The sequence below is a fragment of the Pristiophorus japonicus genome, chromosome 27 (assembly GCF_044704955.1).
Source record: "Pristiophorus japonicus isolate sPriJap1 chromosome 27, sPriJap1.hap1, whole genome shotgun sequence".
Taxonomy (NCBI): domain Eukaryota; kingdom Metazoa; phylum Chordata; class Chondrichthyes; family Pristiophoridae; genus Pristiophorus; species Pristiophorus japonicus.
In genome coordinates, this window is record NC_092003.1 from 3,194,693 (window position 1) to 3,210,277 (window position 15,585).

Genomic DNA, 15,585 nt, shown 5'->3' on the forward strand with positions numbered 1-15,585 from the left:
TATGGTAGGATGTGTAATTCATACAGAGACAGAAGGGGCACAGTGGTGTTCCACAAGGGTCAGCACTGAGACTACTGCTATCCACAATTTATCTGAACCATTTAGTTTGGAATCAAAAAGAGGTGGTGGGGGAAGGAGTGGGTTTGGGAGGGGCCTTGGCCAGTTGCGAGAGAGCGTCCTGCCTCTTGTCTGGTTGCTCTCCCCCCGGACTCTCAGTTCGCGACCCCGAGGGATGGAGGAAGGCAGAAGGCCTCAGTATACTTCCAGTCCCGAGATGGAACCACGCAGAGTGCTGTCGGATTGGTGTTGCCCCTGTTCTTCACCGAGGTGGACGAAAGCATGGGCCTTACGCTAAACATCCGTAAGACAAAGCTCCTCCACCAGCCTGACCTCACCGCACAGCACTGCCCCCCAGTCATCAGGATCCATGGCACGGCCCTGGACAACGTGGACCATTTCCCATACCCCGGGAGCCTCTTATCAACAAGAGCAGACATTGGCGACGAGATCCAACACCGCCTCCAGTGCGCCAGTGCAGCCTTCGGCCGCCTGAGGAAAAGAGTGTTTGAAGACCAGGCCCTCAAATCCAGCACCAAGCTCATGGTCTACAGGGCTGTAGTGATACCCGCCCTCCTGTATGGCTCAGAGACATGGACCATGTACAGTAGACACCTCAAGTCGCTGGAGAAATACCACCAACGCTGTCTCCGCAAGATCCTGCAAATCCCCCGGGAGGACAGACGCACCAACGTTAGCGTCCTCGACCAGGCCCAACATCCCCAGCATCGAAGCATTGACCACACTCGACCAGCTCCGCTGGGCAGGGCCACATTGTCCGTATGCCCCAGACACGAGACTCCCAAAGCAAGCGCTCTACTCGGAACTCCTTCACGGCAAGCGAGCCCCAGGGTGGGCAGAGGGAACGTTACAAGGGACCATCCTCAAAGCCTCCCTGATAAAGTGCAACATCCCCCACCCACACCTGGGAGTCCCTGGGCCCAAAGACCAGTCCGCCCTAAGTGGAGGAAGTGCATCCGGGAGGGCGCTGAGCACCTCGAGTCTCGTCGCCGAGAGCGTGCAGAAACCAAGCGCAGGCAGCGGAAGGAGCGTGCGGCAAACCAGTCCCACCCTCCCCTTCCCTCAACCACTGTCTGTCCCACCCTCCCCTTCCCTCAACCACTGTCTGTCCCACCCTCCCCTTCCCTCAACCACTGTCTGTCCCACCTGTGACAGGGACTGTGGTTCCCGTATTGGGCTGTTCAGCCACCTAAGGACTCGTGTTAAGAGTGGAAGCAAGTCTTCCTCGATTCCGAGGGACTGCCTGTGATGGTGACGATGTTGCCCCTGGACCTGTACCCCAGGAGAACTATTCCCTGGAGAGGGGAGGCCCAGAGTGAGGAGCTGGGCGGGGGATTGTGCCTGGGATTTCATTGCCTCTTCTCCTGTGTTGCAGGGAAATCTTCACAGCTGTACTCGCACAATCTCGTGACGCTGTTTGAGCAGAGAAAGAACATGCACAAGAGACAGGTTCACATCTCCCTCCCGACCAACAGGCTGACCAACAAAATTATACCCAAGTAAGCATTCTCCTCACTGTACTCCGAGTTCCTCCTCTATTCGATTCACTCTATCCTGGTCAATCCTCCTCTCATCTTCTCTCTCCTTGTCAGCCGTGGCTCAGTGAGCAGCTTCCTCGCCTCAGAGTCGGAAGGTTGTGGGTTCAAGTCCCACTCCAGGGATCTGCGCACATAAATTGAGGCTGACACTCCCAGAGCACCGCACTGTCGGAGAGCCGGTACCGAGGGAGCGCCGCACTGCGCTGTCGGAGGGGCAGTACCGAGGGAGTGCCGCACTGCGCTGTCGGAGGAGCAGTACTGAGGGAGCACTGCGCTGTCGGAGGGGCAGTACTGAGGGAGCGCCGCACTGTCGGAGGGGCAGTACTGAGGGAGCGCCGCACTGTCGGAGGGGCAGTACTGAGGGAGTGCCGCACTGTCGGAGGGGTAGTACTGAGGGAGCGCCGCACTGTCGGAGGGGCAGTACTGAGGGAGCGCCGCACTGTCGGAGGGGCAGTACTGAGGGAGCGCCGCACTGTCGGAGGGGCAGTACTGAGGGAGCGCCGCACTGTCGGAGGGGCAGTACTGAGGGAGCGCCGCACTGTCGGAGGGGCAGTACTGAGGGAGCGCCGCACTGTCGGAGGGGCAGTACTGAGGGAGTGCCGCACTGTCGGAGGGGTAGTACTGAGGGAGCGCCGCACTGTCGGAGGGGCAGTACTGAGGGAGCGCCGCACTGTCGGAGGGGCAGTACTGAGGGAGTGCCGCACTGTCGGAGGGGCAGTACTGAGGGAGTGCCTCTTGAAGTGCCCTTTGCCGGGCGATGGGCTGAGTAGTGATAGGGCTAGGGATTCTAACTGTGAATACTTGCATCTAGCGAGACTGACCGTCCCATCCTCTTACAGGAAGTTCGCCGTGTCCTCGAGAATTCCAGACAGCAAGGGCTGCAGAAAGTGCTGTGTAGGTAAGATACTGTTCCTGGGGGGAGTGCTCCCCCCAACAAGGCATGTGTGTGTGATGTGTGCTCTCCAACCTGCTAAATAGTCTTCCTGTACCTCAATCCTGGTAATCTACAGACCAACCCCTCGATTAGATTCCAGCCTGTAACTCACTCCCGGGTATCTGTTATTCTATATATAAACCCCCCCGAACCCCTCGATTAGATTTCAGCCTGTAACTCACTCCCGGGGTATCTGTTATTCTATATATAAACCCCCCCGAACCCCTCGATTAGATTCCAGCCTGTAACTCACTCCCGGGTATCTGTTATTCTATATATAAACCCCCCCCGAAACCCTCGATTAGATTCCAGCCTGTAACTCACTCCCGGGTATCTGTTATTCTATATATAAACCCCCCGAACCCCTCGATTAGATTCCAGCCTGTAACTCACTCCCGGGTATCTGTTATTCTATATATAAACCATCCGAACCCCTCGATTAGATTCCAGCCTGTAACTCACTCCCGGGTATCTGTTATTCTATATATAAACCCCCCCGTACCCCTCGATTAGATTCCAGCCTGTAACTCACTCCCGGGTATCTGTTATTCTATATATAAACCCCCCGAACCCCTCGATTAGATTCCAGCCTGTAACTCACTCCCGGATATCTGTTATTCTATATATAAACCCCGCTGAACCCCTCGATTAGATTCCAGCCTGTAACTCACTCCCGGGGTATCTGTTATTCTATATATAAACCTCCCCGAACCCCTCGATTAGATTCCAGCCTGTAACTCACTCCCGGATATCTGTTATTCTATATATAAACCCCGCTGAACCCCCCGATTAGATTCCAGCCTGTAACTCACTCCCGGGTATCTGTTATTCTATATATAACCCGCCCCGAACCCCTCGATAGGATTCCAGCCTGTAACTCACTCCCGGTATCTGTTGTTCTATATATAAACCCCCTGAACTCCTCGATTAGATTCCAGCCTGTAACTCACTCCCGGGTAACTATTGCATAGTGTTTGAAGCACAGAAAGAGGCCATTCAGCTCAACTGATCCATGCCGGTGTTCGTGCTCCAAATGAGACATAGAAAATAGGTGCAGGAGTAGGCCATTCAGCCCTTCGAGCCTGCACCGCCATTCAATGAGTTCATGGCTGAACATGCAACTTCAGTACCCCATTCCTGCTTTCTCGCCATACCCCTTTCACCCTCCTTTACCCCAATGAGGGCAGGATCGGTGCTGGACTGTGATGCCATCCACAGTCGAGCAGCCCACCAGCGCTCAGTGGCCAGGGACTGCCTACGATGATGACATGACAGACTGGTCAGGAAAGTAAAAGCCCATGGGATCCAGGGCAAAGTGGCAAGTTGGATCCAAAATTGACTCAGGGGCAGGAAGCAAAGGGTAATGGTCGATGGGTGTTTGTGTGACTGGAAGGCTGTATCCAGTGGGGTTCCACAGGGCTCAGTAACTGGGTCCCTTGCTTTTTCGACCTCAACTCCATTTCCCTGCCCGATCCCCACTGTAATGTTCTTTGCTTAAGAATTGATAGCAACACATTGTTGTTGAGAATTAGTTGGTTTATTAGCAAAAGGTTTAACAATCACACTACACTCCTTCACGGCACACGAGCCAAAGGTGGGCAGAGGAAACGTTACAGGGACACCCTCAAAGCCTCCCTGATAAAGTTCCACATCCCCACCGACACCTGGGAGTCCCTGGCCAAAGACCAGTCCGCCCCAAGTGGAGGAAGTGCATCCGGGAGGGTGGGCATGGAGTGGGTGAGATGGTGGGCAGGGAGCGGCTTCTATTCCCGCGGGGTAGAGCCAGCGCCTCTCTGCAGGTGCGGGTGTCCTGTTCTGCCTGGTCACCTCCTGCTCTGGGCTGACAATCTGAAGCAGTTCTGTTTTATTGTGTGTGTGTGTTGCAGTGAGGAACCCTTACACCAAGGCCACCTTCCTGTGCGGAGCGCTGCAGAATGCCATCATCCTGCTGCAGTGGTATGAGCCGTTGCAGAAGTTCATGCTGTTGAAGGTAAGCGTGCCCACGCTCTGTGTGTCCCGGTTCGGCGTGGGGAGGGGTGCATTACACACGGTTTTTGCAGCACAGGACTCTCCGTATGGCCTGGGGGATGGGGACTAGAGCCTGGCATATTGCTGCCCAGACACACTCCGCTGTGGGGGAATCGCCATCACTCTCCGCTGCGATGCCTCACCCAGTCAAATATCCCGCCACCACTTTTGGGTGTCCGGGCTCCTTAGTAAAGTACGGATGTTGGACAAACTGCCCTACGATCTCTCTCCCTCGCTTACGCAGTCTCAGAGTCGAAGAAGACGTGCCTCCACATGAACACGAGTCCTTAGGAACACGAGTCCTGAACAGTCCAATACGAGAGCCACAGTCCCTGTCACAGGTGGGACAGACAGTGGTTGAGGGAAGGGGAGGGTGGGACAGACAGTGGTTGAGGGAAGGGGAGGGTGGGACTGGTTTGCCGCACGCTCCTTCCGCTGCCTGCGCTTGGTCTCTGCACGCTCTCGGCGACGAGACTCGAGGTGCTCAGCGCCCTCCCGGATGCACTTCCTCCACTTAGGGCGGACTGGTCTTTGAGCCCAGGGACTCCCAGGTGTCGGTGGGGATGTTGCACTTTATCAGGGAGGCTTTGAGGGTGGTCCCTTGTAACGTTTCCTCTGCCCACCTGGGGCTCGTTGCCGTGAAGGAGTTCCGAGTAGAGCGCTTGCTCTGGGAGTCTCGTGTCGGGGGCATGCGGACAATGTGGCCCTGCCCAGCGGAGCTGGTCGAGTGAGGTCAGTGCTTCGATGCTGGCCTGGTCAAGAACTGAACCCCAGGAGCTATTGTAGCACTTAGAGCCAAGAAACAGGCCACTGGGCCCCACCGCTCCGTGTCGGGGTTTATGCCCCACCGCTCCGTGTCGGGGTTTATGCCCCACCGCTCCGTGCCGGGATTTATGCCCCACCGCTCCGTGCCGGGGTTTATGCCTCACCGCTCCGTGCCGGGGTTTATGCCCCACACCAGCCCTGCCCACCCCTCTCCCTCTCCCCCCATCCTTCTATCCCTCTCTCCCCCCCGTGTGTTTATCCAGCTTCCCCTTAAATCTTGCCGCACTGTCGGAGGGGCAGTACTGAGGGAGCGCCGCACTGTCGGAGGGGCAGTACTGAGGGAGCGCCGCACTGTCGGAGGGGCAGTACTGAGGGAGTGCCGCACTGTCGGAGGGGCAGTACTGAGGGAGCGCCGCACTGTCGGAGGGGCAGTACTGAGGGAGCGCCGCACTGTCGGAGGGGCAGTACTGAGGGAGCGCCGCACTGTCGGAGGGGCAGTACTGAGGGAGCGCCGCACTGTCGGAGGGGCAGTACTGAGGGAGCGCCGCACTGTCGGAGGGGCAGTACTGAGGGAGCGCCGCACTGTCGGAGGGGCAGTACTGAGGGAGTGCCGCACTGTCGCAGGGGCAGTACTGAGGTAGCGCCGCACTGTCGGAGGGACAGTACTGAGGGAGCGCCGCACTGTCGGAGGGGCAGTACTGAGGGAGTGCCGCACTGTCGGAGGGGCAGTACTGAGGGAGTGCCGCACTGTCGGAGGGGCAGTACTGAGGGAGTGCCGCACTGTCGGAGGGGCTGGGCAGTGGATGAAGATCAGCCGGGATGGTATTGAATGGTGGAGCAGGCTGGAGGGTCTGGCCATTCTCCCAGTTGTTCTCAATGCTGCTACTAACCAGTCCTCTCACTCCCGCACCCAGCAATTTAACCTCACACTGCCAAACCCGCTGAATATCTTCGAGATGCTGGTGTTCCCGGACGAGGAGTACCCACAGGTATGCCTGGGGGTCCGGACCCCCTCACAACACAACCGGGTCTTGGAGTTCGAGACCGTGCAGCTCAACACCATCGCACTCCTCCTGGATACACGGCCAGGTACGGTATCTTAACATCAACGTTCAACCCATTGCATTTATATAGCGCCTGTAACGTAGTGAAACGTCCCCAGGCGCTTCACAGGGGCGTAAATCAGACACACTCTGACCCCGAGCCACATAAGGACAGGCGACCAAAAGCTGGGTCAGAGAGGTCGGTTTTAAGGAGCGTCTTAAAGGAGAGAGAGGCGGAGAGGTTTAGGGAGGGAGTTCCAGAGCTTGGGGCCCAGGCAGCTGAAGGCACGGCCACCGATGGTGGAACGATGGGAATCGGGGGATGGGCAAGAGGGCAGAATTGGAGGAGTGCAGAGATCTCGGAGGGTTATAGGAGGTTACAGAGATAGGGAGGGGTGTAGGGGGTTACAGAGATAGGGAGGGGTGTAGGGGCTGGAGGAGGTTACAGAGATAGGGAGGGGTGTAGGGGCTGGAGGAGGTTACAGAGATAGGGAGGGGTGTAGGGGCTGGAGGAGGTTACAGAGATAGGGAGGTGTGTAGGGGCTGGAGGAGGTTACAGAATAGGGAGGGGTGTAGGGGCTGGAGGAGGTTACAGAGATAGGGAGGGGTGTAGGGGCTGGAGGAGGTTACAGAGATATGGAGGGGCGAGGGCCATGGAAGAATTTGAACACGAGGATGGAGAATTTTGAAATCGAGGCATTGCCAGACCGGGAGCCAATGTAGGTCAGTGAGCACAGGGGGTGATGGGTGAGCGGGACTGGGTGTGAGTTAGGACACGGGGTCAGTGAGCACAGGGGGTGATGGGTGAGTGGGACTGGGTGCGAGTTAGGACACGGGGTCAGTGAGCACAGGGGGTGATGGGTGAGTGGGACTGGGTGCGAGTTAGGACACGGGGGCAGTGAGCACAGGGGGTGATGGGTGAGTGGGACTGGGTGCGAGTTAGGACACGGGGGCAGTGAGCACAGGGGGTGATGGGTGAGTGGGACTGGGTGTGAGTTAGGACACGGGGTCAGTGAGCACAGGGGGTGATGGGTGAGCGGGACTGGGTGTGAGTTAGGACACGGCGTCAGTGAGCACAGGGGGTGATGGGTGAGTGGGACTGGGTGTGAGTTAGGACACGGGGTCAGTGAGCACAGGGGGTGATGGGTGAGTGGGACTCGGTGTGAGTTAGGACATGGGGTCAGTGAGCACAGGGGGTGATGGGTGAGTGGGACTGGGTGTGAGTTAGGACACGGGGTCAGCGAGCACAGGGGGTGATGGGTGAGTGGGACTCGGTGTGAGTTAGGACACGGGGTCAGTGAGCACAGGGGGTGATGGGTGAGTGGGACTGGGTGTGAGTTAGGACACGGGGTCAGTGAGCACAGGGGGTGATGGGTGAGTGGGACTCGGTGTGAGTTAGGACACGGGGTCAGTGAGCACAGGGGGTGATGGGTGAGTGGGACTCGGTGTGAGTTAGGACACGGGGTCAGTGAGCACAGGGGGTGATGGGTGAGTGGGACTGGGTGTGAGTTAGGACACGGGAGGGCGGGGTGAGTTTGGGATGAGCTGTTGTTTACGGAGCGGGACGGTGGGAGGCCGGGCGGGGGAGAACAGGAAGGAGCAGGATTCGGGCATTCGGCCCCTCGAGCCTGCTTCACCATTGAACGTGATGATGGAGAGTGTTGCAATAGAGGAGTTGGGAAGGGACAGAGGCATGGATGAGGGGTTCAGCCTGTGTCGGGGAGCGGTCAGCTGACGAGTCTCTTTCCACTTGCAGTGCTCGGGGCTGGTGATGGGCTGATGGTATACTCGAGGGAACGTGCTTTGCCGTGTCAGTGTGGGCTGGTGTTGTACAGGGAGTGAGTCAGTGCAGGGAAGTCCTGTCCGATGTCTCGCGAGCATACGTTACAACCAGGGCACTGTCCTGACTTCTCGCTATTTTCTTCAGAGACATCACTGATGAATGCCAGCCACGTGTCGCAGCTGGACAGAGAAAGCGTCCTGGTCTGCGTCGACAGTAAGTGCCTCACATCTCCGTCCGTGCCACACACATGGCCCATGCTCGCTGCTACTGCTTCCAGTATCACGCAATTCCTGTCCCATCAAACACTCCCAGGGCAGGTACAGCACGGGGTTAGATACAGAGTAAAGCTCCCTCTACACTGTCCCATCAAACACTCCCAGGGCAGGTACAGGGGGTTAGATACAGAGCAAAGCTCCCTCTACACTGTCCCATCAAACACTCCCAGGGCAGGTACAGCACGGGGTTAGATACAGAGTAAAGCTCCCTCTACACTGTCCCATCAAACACTCCCAGGGCAGGTACAGGGGGTTAGATACAGAGTAAAGCTCCCTCTACACTGTCCCATCAAACACTCCCAGGGCAGGTACAGCACGGGGTTAGATACAGAGTAAAGCTCCCTCTACACTGTCCCATCAAACACTCCCAGGGCAGGTACAGGGGGTTAGATACAGAGCAAAGCTCCCTCTACACTGTCCCATCAAACACTCCCAGGGCAGGTACAAGGGGTTAGATACAGAGTAAAGCTCCCTCTACATTGTCCCATCAAACACTCCCAGGGCAGGTACAGGGGGTTAGATACAGAGTAAAGCTCCCTCTACACTGTCCCATCAAACACTCCCAGGGCAGGTACAGCACGGGGTTAGATACAGAGTAAAGCTCCCTCTACACTTAAAAAAAAAAAAAAAAAAATTGTTCCCGGGATGTGGGCGTCGCTGGGAAGGCCCAGCATTTATTGCCCGTCCCTAATTGCCCCTTAAGGTGGTGGTGAGCCCCCTTCTTGAACCGCTGCAGTCCGTGTGGTGAAGGTGCTCCCACAGTGCTGTTAGGGAGGGAGTTCCAGGATTGTGACCCAGCGACGATAAAGGAACGGCCGATATATTCCCAAGTCGGGATGGTGTGTGACTGGGAGGGGAACGTGGAGGGGGTGGTGTTCCCATGGACCTGCTGCCCTTGTCTCTCTAGGGTGTAGAGGTCACGGTTTGGGAGGTGCTGTCGAAGAAGCCTTGGCGAGTTGCCGCAGTGCATCTTGTAGATGGTACACACTGCAGCCAGGGGGCGCCGGTGGTGGAGGGAGGGAGTGAGTGTTGAAGGTGGTGGAGGGAGTGAGTGTTGAAGGTGGTGGAGGGAGTGAGTGTTGAAGGTGGTGGAGGGAGGGAATGAGTGTTGAAGGTGGTGGAGCGAGGGAATGAGTGTTGAAGGTGGTGGAGGGAGGGAGTGAGTGTTGAAGGTGGTGGAGGGAGGGAATGAGTGTTGAAGGTGGTGGAGGGAGGGAATGAGTGTTGAAGGTGGTGGAGGGAGGGAGTGAGTGTTGAAGGTGGTGGAGGGAGTGAGTGTTGAAGGTGGTGGAGGGAGTGAGTGTTGAAGGTGGTGGAGGGAGTGAGTGTTGAAGGTGGTGGAGGGAGTGAGTGTTGAAGGTGGTGGAGGGAGTGAGTGTTGAAGGTGGTGGAGGGAGTGAGTGTTGAAGGTGGTGGAGGGAGTGAGTGTTGAAGGTGGTGGAGGGAGTGAGTGTTGAAGGTGGTGGAGGGAGTGAGTGTTGAAGGTGGTGGAGGGAGTGAGTGTTGAAGGTGGTGGAGGGAGGGAGTGTTGAAGGTGGTGGAGGGAGTGAGTGTTGAAGGTGGTGGAGGGAGTGAGTGTTGAAGGTGGTGGAGGGAGTGAGTGTTGAAGGTGGTGGAGGGAGTGAGTGTTGAAGGTGGTGGAGGGAGGGAGTGTTGAAGGTGGTGGAGGGAGTGAGTGTTGAAGGTGGTGGAGGGAGGGAGGGAGTGAGTGTTGAAGGTGGTGGGGAGCGTGAGTGTTGAAGGTGGTGGAGGGAGTGAGTGTTGAAGGTGGTGGAGGGAGTGAGTGTTGAAGGTGGTGGAGGGAGTGAGTGTTGAAGGTGGTGGAGGGAGTGAGTGTTGAAGGTGGTGGAGGGAGGGAGTGTTGAAGGTGGAGGGAGGGAGTGAGTGTTGAAGGTGGTGGAGGGAGGGGGTGTTGAAGGTGGTGGAGGGAGTGAGTGTTGAAGGTGGTGGAGGGAGTGAGTGTTGAAGGTGGTGGAGGGAGGGAGTGTTGAAGGTGGTGGAGGGAGGGAGTGTTGAAGGTGGTGGAGGGAGTGAGTGTTGAAGGTGGTGGAGGGAGTGAGTGTTGAAGGTGGTGGAGGGAGTGAGTGTTGAAGGTGGTGGAGGGAGGGAGGGAGTGAGTGTTGAAGGTGGTGGAGGGAGTGAGTGTTGAAGGTGGTGGAGGGAGTGAGTGTTGAAGGTGGTGGAGGGAGTGAGTGTTGAAGGTGGTGGAGGGAGTGAGTGTTGAAGGTGGTGGAGGGAGTGAGTGTTGAAGGTGGTGGAGGGAGTGAGTGTTGAAGGTGGTGGAGGGAGTGAGTGCTGAAGGTGGAGGAGGGAGTGAGTGTTGAAGGTGGTGGAGGGAGTGAGTGCTGAAGGTGGTGGAGGGAGGGAGTGTTGAAGGTGGTGGAGGGAGGGAGTGTTGAAGGTGGTGGAGGGAGTGAGTGTTGAAGGTGGTGGAGGGAGTGAGTGTTGAAGGTGGTGGAGGGAGTGAGTGTTGAAGGTGGTGGAGGGAGTGAGTGTTGAAGGTGGAGGAGGGAGTGAGTGTTGAAGGTGGTGGAGGGAGTGAGTGTTGAAGGTGGTGGAGGGAGGGAGTGTTGAAGGTGGTGGAGGGAGGGAGTGTTGAAGGTGGTGGAGGGAGGGAGTGTTGAAGGTGGTGGAGGGAGTGAGTGTTGAAGGTGGTGGAGGGAGTGAGTGTTGAAGGTGGCGGAGGGAGTGAGTGTTGAAGGTGGTGGAGGGAGGGAGTGTTGAAGGTGGTGGAGGGAGTGAGTGTTGAAGGTGGTGGAGGGAGTGAGTGTTGAAGGTGGTGGAGGGAGTGAGTGTTGAAGGTGGTGGAGGGAGTGAGTGTTGAAGGTGGTGGAGGGAGTGAGTGTTGAAGGTGGTGGAGGGAGGGAGTGTTGAAGGTGGTGGAGGGAGTGAGTGTTGAAGGTGGTGGAGGGAGTGAGTGTTGAAGGTGGTGGAGGGAGGGAGTGTTGAAGGTGGTGGAGGGAGGGAGTGTTGAAGGTGGTGGAGGGAGTGAGTGTTGAAGGTGGGGGGGAGCGTGTCGATCGAGTGGCTGCTTTGTCCTGGATGGTGTTGAGCTTTGGGAGTGTTGGAGCTGCAACTCACCCAGGCAAAGTGGGGAGTGTTCCATCAGGAATATTGCTCCTGACTTGTCGTCATCATCATCACAGGCAGTCCCTCGGAATCGAGGAAGACTTGCTTCCACTCTAAACACGAGTCCTTAGGCGGCTGAACAGTCCAATACAGGAACCACAGTCCCTGTCACAGGTGGGACAGACAGTGGTTGAGGGAAGGGGAGGGTGGGACAGACAGTGGTTGAGGGAAGGGGAGGGTGGGACAGACAGTGGTTGAGGGAAGGGGAGGGTGGGACAGACAGTGGTTGAGGGAAGGGGAGGGTGGGACTGGTTTGCCGCACGCTCCTTCCGCTGCCTGCGCTTGGTTTCTGCACGCTCTCGGCGACGAGACTCGAGGTGCTCAGCGCCCTCCCGGATGCACTTCCTCCACTTAGGGCGGACTGGTCTTTGGGCCCAGGGACTCCCAGGTGTGGGTGGGGATGTTGCACTTTATCAGGGAGGCTTTGAGGGTGGTCCCTTGTAACGTTTCCTCTGCCCACCTTTGGCCCGTTTGCTGTGAAGGAGTTCCGAGTAGAGCGCTTTGCTTTGGGAGTCTCGTGTCTGGGGGACATGCGGACAATGTGGACCTGCCCAGCGGAGCTGGTCGAGTGTGGTCAGTGCTTCGATGCTGGGGATGTTGGGCCTGGTCGAGGACGCTAACGTTGGTGCGTCTGTCCTCCCGGGGGATTTGCAGGATCTTGCGGAGACACCGTTGGTGGTATTTCTCCAGCAACTTGAGGTGTCTACTGTACACGGTCCATGTCTCTGAGCCATACAGGAGGGCGGGTATCACTACAGCCCTGTAGACCATGAGCTGGGTGGTGGATTTGAGGGCCTGGTCTTCAAACACTCTTTTCCTCAGGCGGCCGAAGGCTGCACTGACGCACCCCCAGGGTCTTTGCTGTTTTTGGGAGCTTGCTGTGCGCAAATTGGTTGCCGCGTTTCCAACATAACAGCGACCACTATTCAAAAAAAGAATAATCACTGGTTGTGAAGCGCTTTGAGCCCCGTGTTGAGGTGGTGACAGGCCGTGTGGAGATGGGAGTCCTGACTAAGTGCCTCTGGTTCTCCGCAGATTGTGTGAAGATTGTCAACATGCGCGGAGAGCTGAGTCACAGAATGGCGACCGAACTGACCTTCCGATTCTGCGTTCAGACAGTCGGTAAGTGTATCCGTGTGTGGGAGGGTCTTCAGTCAACTCCTGGTGTTCCCCGGCCGGAGGGGAGATGATTGGGTCATCGCCCCGTCAATCACACCCCGGAGCCCCCGCCCTGCTGTGATTGGCTGGGATCGGATCCACAACACACCGTTCACACCGAGTAAACGTTTCCCCCCTCTCCGCATTCACCCTGCCACTGTCGGGAGAGGTGGCTGTAGTTTCCGTCATGGAGTACCGTTTGTTGTCTCTGGCCGCTCCTCCGCCCCGATCTCTGGCCGCTCCTCCGCCCCGATCTCTGGCCGCTCCTCCGCCCCGATCTCTCGCCGCTCCTCCGCCCCGATCTCTGGCCGCTCCTCCGCCCCGATCTCTGGCCGCTCCTCCGCCCCGATCTCTCGCCGCTCCTCCGCCCCGATCACTCGCCCCTCCTCCGCCCCGATCTCTGGCCGCTCCTCCGCCCCGATCTCTCGCCGCTCCTCCGCCCCGATCCCTCGCCCCTCCTCCGCCCCGATCTCTCGCCGCTCCTCCGCCCCGATCACTCGCCGCTCCTCCGCCCCGATCCCTCGCCCCTCCTCCGCCCCGATCTCTGGCCGCTCCTCCGCCCCCGATCTCTCGCCCCTCCTCCGCCCCGATCTCTGGTCGCTCCTCCGCCCCGATCTCTGGCCCCTCCTCCGCCCCGATCTCTGGCCCCTCCTCCGCCCCGATCTCTCGCCGCTCCTCCGCCCCGATCTCTGGCCGCTCCTCCGCCCCGATCTCTGGTCGCTCCTCCGCCCCGATCTCTGGCCCCTCCTCCGCCCCGATCTCTGGCCCCTCCTCCGCCCCGATCTCTGGCCGCTCCTCCGCCCCGATCTCTCGCCGCTCCTCCGCCCCGATCTCTGGCCGCTCCTCCGCCCCGATCTCTGGCCGCTCCTCCGCCCCGATCTCTGGCCCCTCCTCCGCCCCGATCTCTGGCCGCTCCTCCGCCCCGATCCCTCGCCGCTCCTCCGCCCCCGATCACTCGCCCCTCCTCCGCCCCGATCTCTGGCCGCTCCTCCGCCCCGATCCCTCGCCCCTCCTCCGCCCCGATCCCTCGCCCCTCCTCCGCCCCGATCTCTGGCCGCTCCTCCGCCCCGATCTCTGGCCGCTCCTCCGCCCCGATCTCTCGCCGCTCCTCCGCCCCGATCTCTCGCTGCTCCTCCGCCCCGATCTCTGGCCGCTCCTCCGCCCCGATCACTCGCCGCTCCTCCGCCCCGATCTCTGGCCGCTCCTCCGCCCCGATCCCTCGCCGCTCCTCCGCCCCGATCTCTCGCCGCTCCTCCGCCCCGATCTCTCGCCGCTCCTCCGCCCCGATCTCTGGCCGCTCCTCCGCCCCGATCCCTCGCCGCTCCTCCGCCCCCGATCACTCGCCCCTCCTCCGCCCCGATCTCTGGCCGCTCCTCCGCCCCGATCTCTCGCCGCTCCTCCGCCCCGATCCCTCGCCGCTCCTCCGCCCCGATCTCTCGCCGCTCCTCCGCCCCGATCTCTGGCCGCTCCTCCGCCCCGATCTCTCGATACTCCTCCGCCCCGATCTCTCGATACTCCTCCGCCCCGATCTCTCGATACTCCTCCGCCCCGATCTCTCGCCGCTCCTCCGCCCCGATCTCTCGCCGCTCCTCCGCCCCGATCTCTCGCCCCTCCTCTGCCCCGATCTCTCGCCCCTCCTCCGCCCCGATCCCTCGCCCCTCCTCCGCCCCGATCTCTGGCCGCGCCTCCGCCCCGATCTCTCGCCGCTCCTCCGCCCCGATCTCTGGCCGCTCCTCCGCCCCGATCTCTGGCCGCTCCTCCGCCCCGATCTCTCGATACTCCTCCGCCCCGATCTCTCGCCCCTCCTCCCCCCCGATCTCTCGCCGCTCCTCCGCCCCGATCTCTCGCCGCTCCTCCGCCCCGATCTCTGGCCGCTCCTCCGCCCCGATCTCTGGCCGCTCCTCCGCCCCGATCTCTGGCCGCTCCTCCGCCCCGATCTCTCGCCGCTCCTCCGCCCCGATCTCTGGCCGCTCCTCCGCCCCGATCCCTCGCCCCTCCTCCGCCCCGATCCCTCGCCGCTCCTCCGCCCCGATCTCTCGCCCCTCCTCCGCCCCGATCTCTCGCCCCTCCTCCGCCCCGATCTCTGGCCGCTCCTCCGCCCCGATCTCTGGCCCCTCCTCCGCCCCGATCTCTGGCCGCTCCTCCGCCCCGATCTCTCGCCGCTCCTCCGCCCCGATCTCTCGCCCCTCCTCCGCCCCGATCTCTGGCCGCTCCTCCGCCCCGATCTCTGGCCGCTCCTCCGCCCCGATCTCTCGCCGCTCCTCCGCCCCGATCTCTCGCCGCTCCTCCGCCCCGATCACTCGCCGCTCCTCCGCCCCGATCTCTGGCCGCTCCTCCGCCCCGATCTCTCGCCGCTCCTCCGCCCCGATCTCTGGCCGCTCCTCCGCCCCGAGTCCTGCCGTAAGCCCCTCCCCGCCTCCAACTCATTGGCTGACGCAGTGCTGTCACTAAGTTTCTGGAGCAGTTTGCGCCTCTCCGTTAAACACACAGCTCGGTGTCAGCTGACCCATCCCGTCCTTGCTTCGTCTGGTCTTGCCTCCCGAGCCTCCCGAGCGTGTGACTGTCGGGCCCTGTGTGGGGCATTGTACTTCCTGTAGCCTTCTCGATGTACGAGACCGGGTAGGGCCAGGGTTAGGGTGGACGGGACTGTTATACACTTACTCATTCACCCGTCTTCCATCATGTAGTTTGCCTGCAGGACAGTGTGCTAGCGTTTTGGAGACATGGAATGCAAGGACAGAGCCTACAGTCCAACGAGGTAATGGATTTAAACATCACTGGGGTACAATACTGGTGGGAGGGGCGGTACTGAGGGAGTGTTGGAGGGGCAGTACTGAGGGAGTGTTGGAGGGGC

General features: G+C 59.7%; 1 protein-coding gene across 3 annotated transcripts in view; it reads left to right on the forward strand.

Moving 5' to 3' along the window:
- Positions 1-15,585, forward strand: part of map4k2 (mitogen-activated protein kinase kinase kinase kinase 2) — a 97,631-nt gene that overhangs the window by 76,813 nt on the left and 5,233 nt on the right. For all 3 annotated transcript variants that reach the window (XM_070868119.1, XM_070868120.1, XM_070868121.1), the window contains 7 exons: positions 1,454-1,577; positions 2,456-2,514; positions 4,437-4,540; positions 6,258-6,432; positions 8,314-8,382; positions 12,609-12,695; positions 15,419-15,489. In XM_070868119.1, the coding sequence (XP_070724220.1) occupies positions 1,454-1,577; positions 2,456-2,514; positions 4,437-4,540; positions 6,258-6,432; positions 8,314-8,382; positions 12,609-12,695; positions 15,419-15,489 (689 nt within the window). The remainder of the gene's footprint in view (positions 1-1,453; positions 1,578-2,455; positions 2,515-4,436; positions 4,541-6,257; positions 6,433-8,313; positions 8,383-12,608; positions 12,696-15,418; positions 15,490-15,585) is intronic.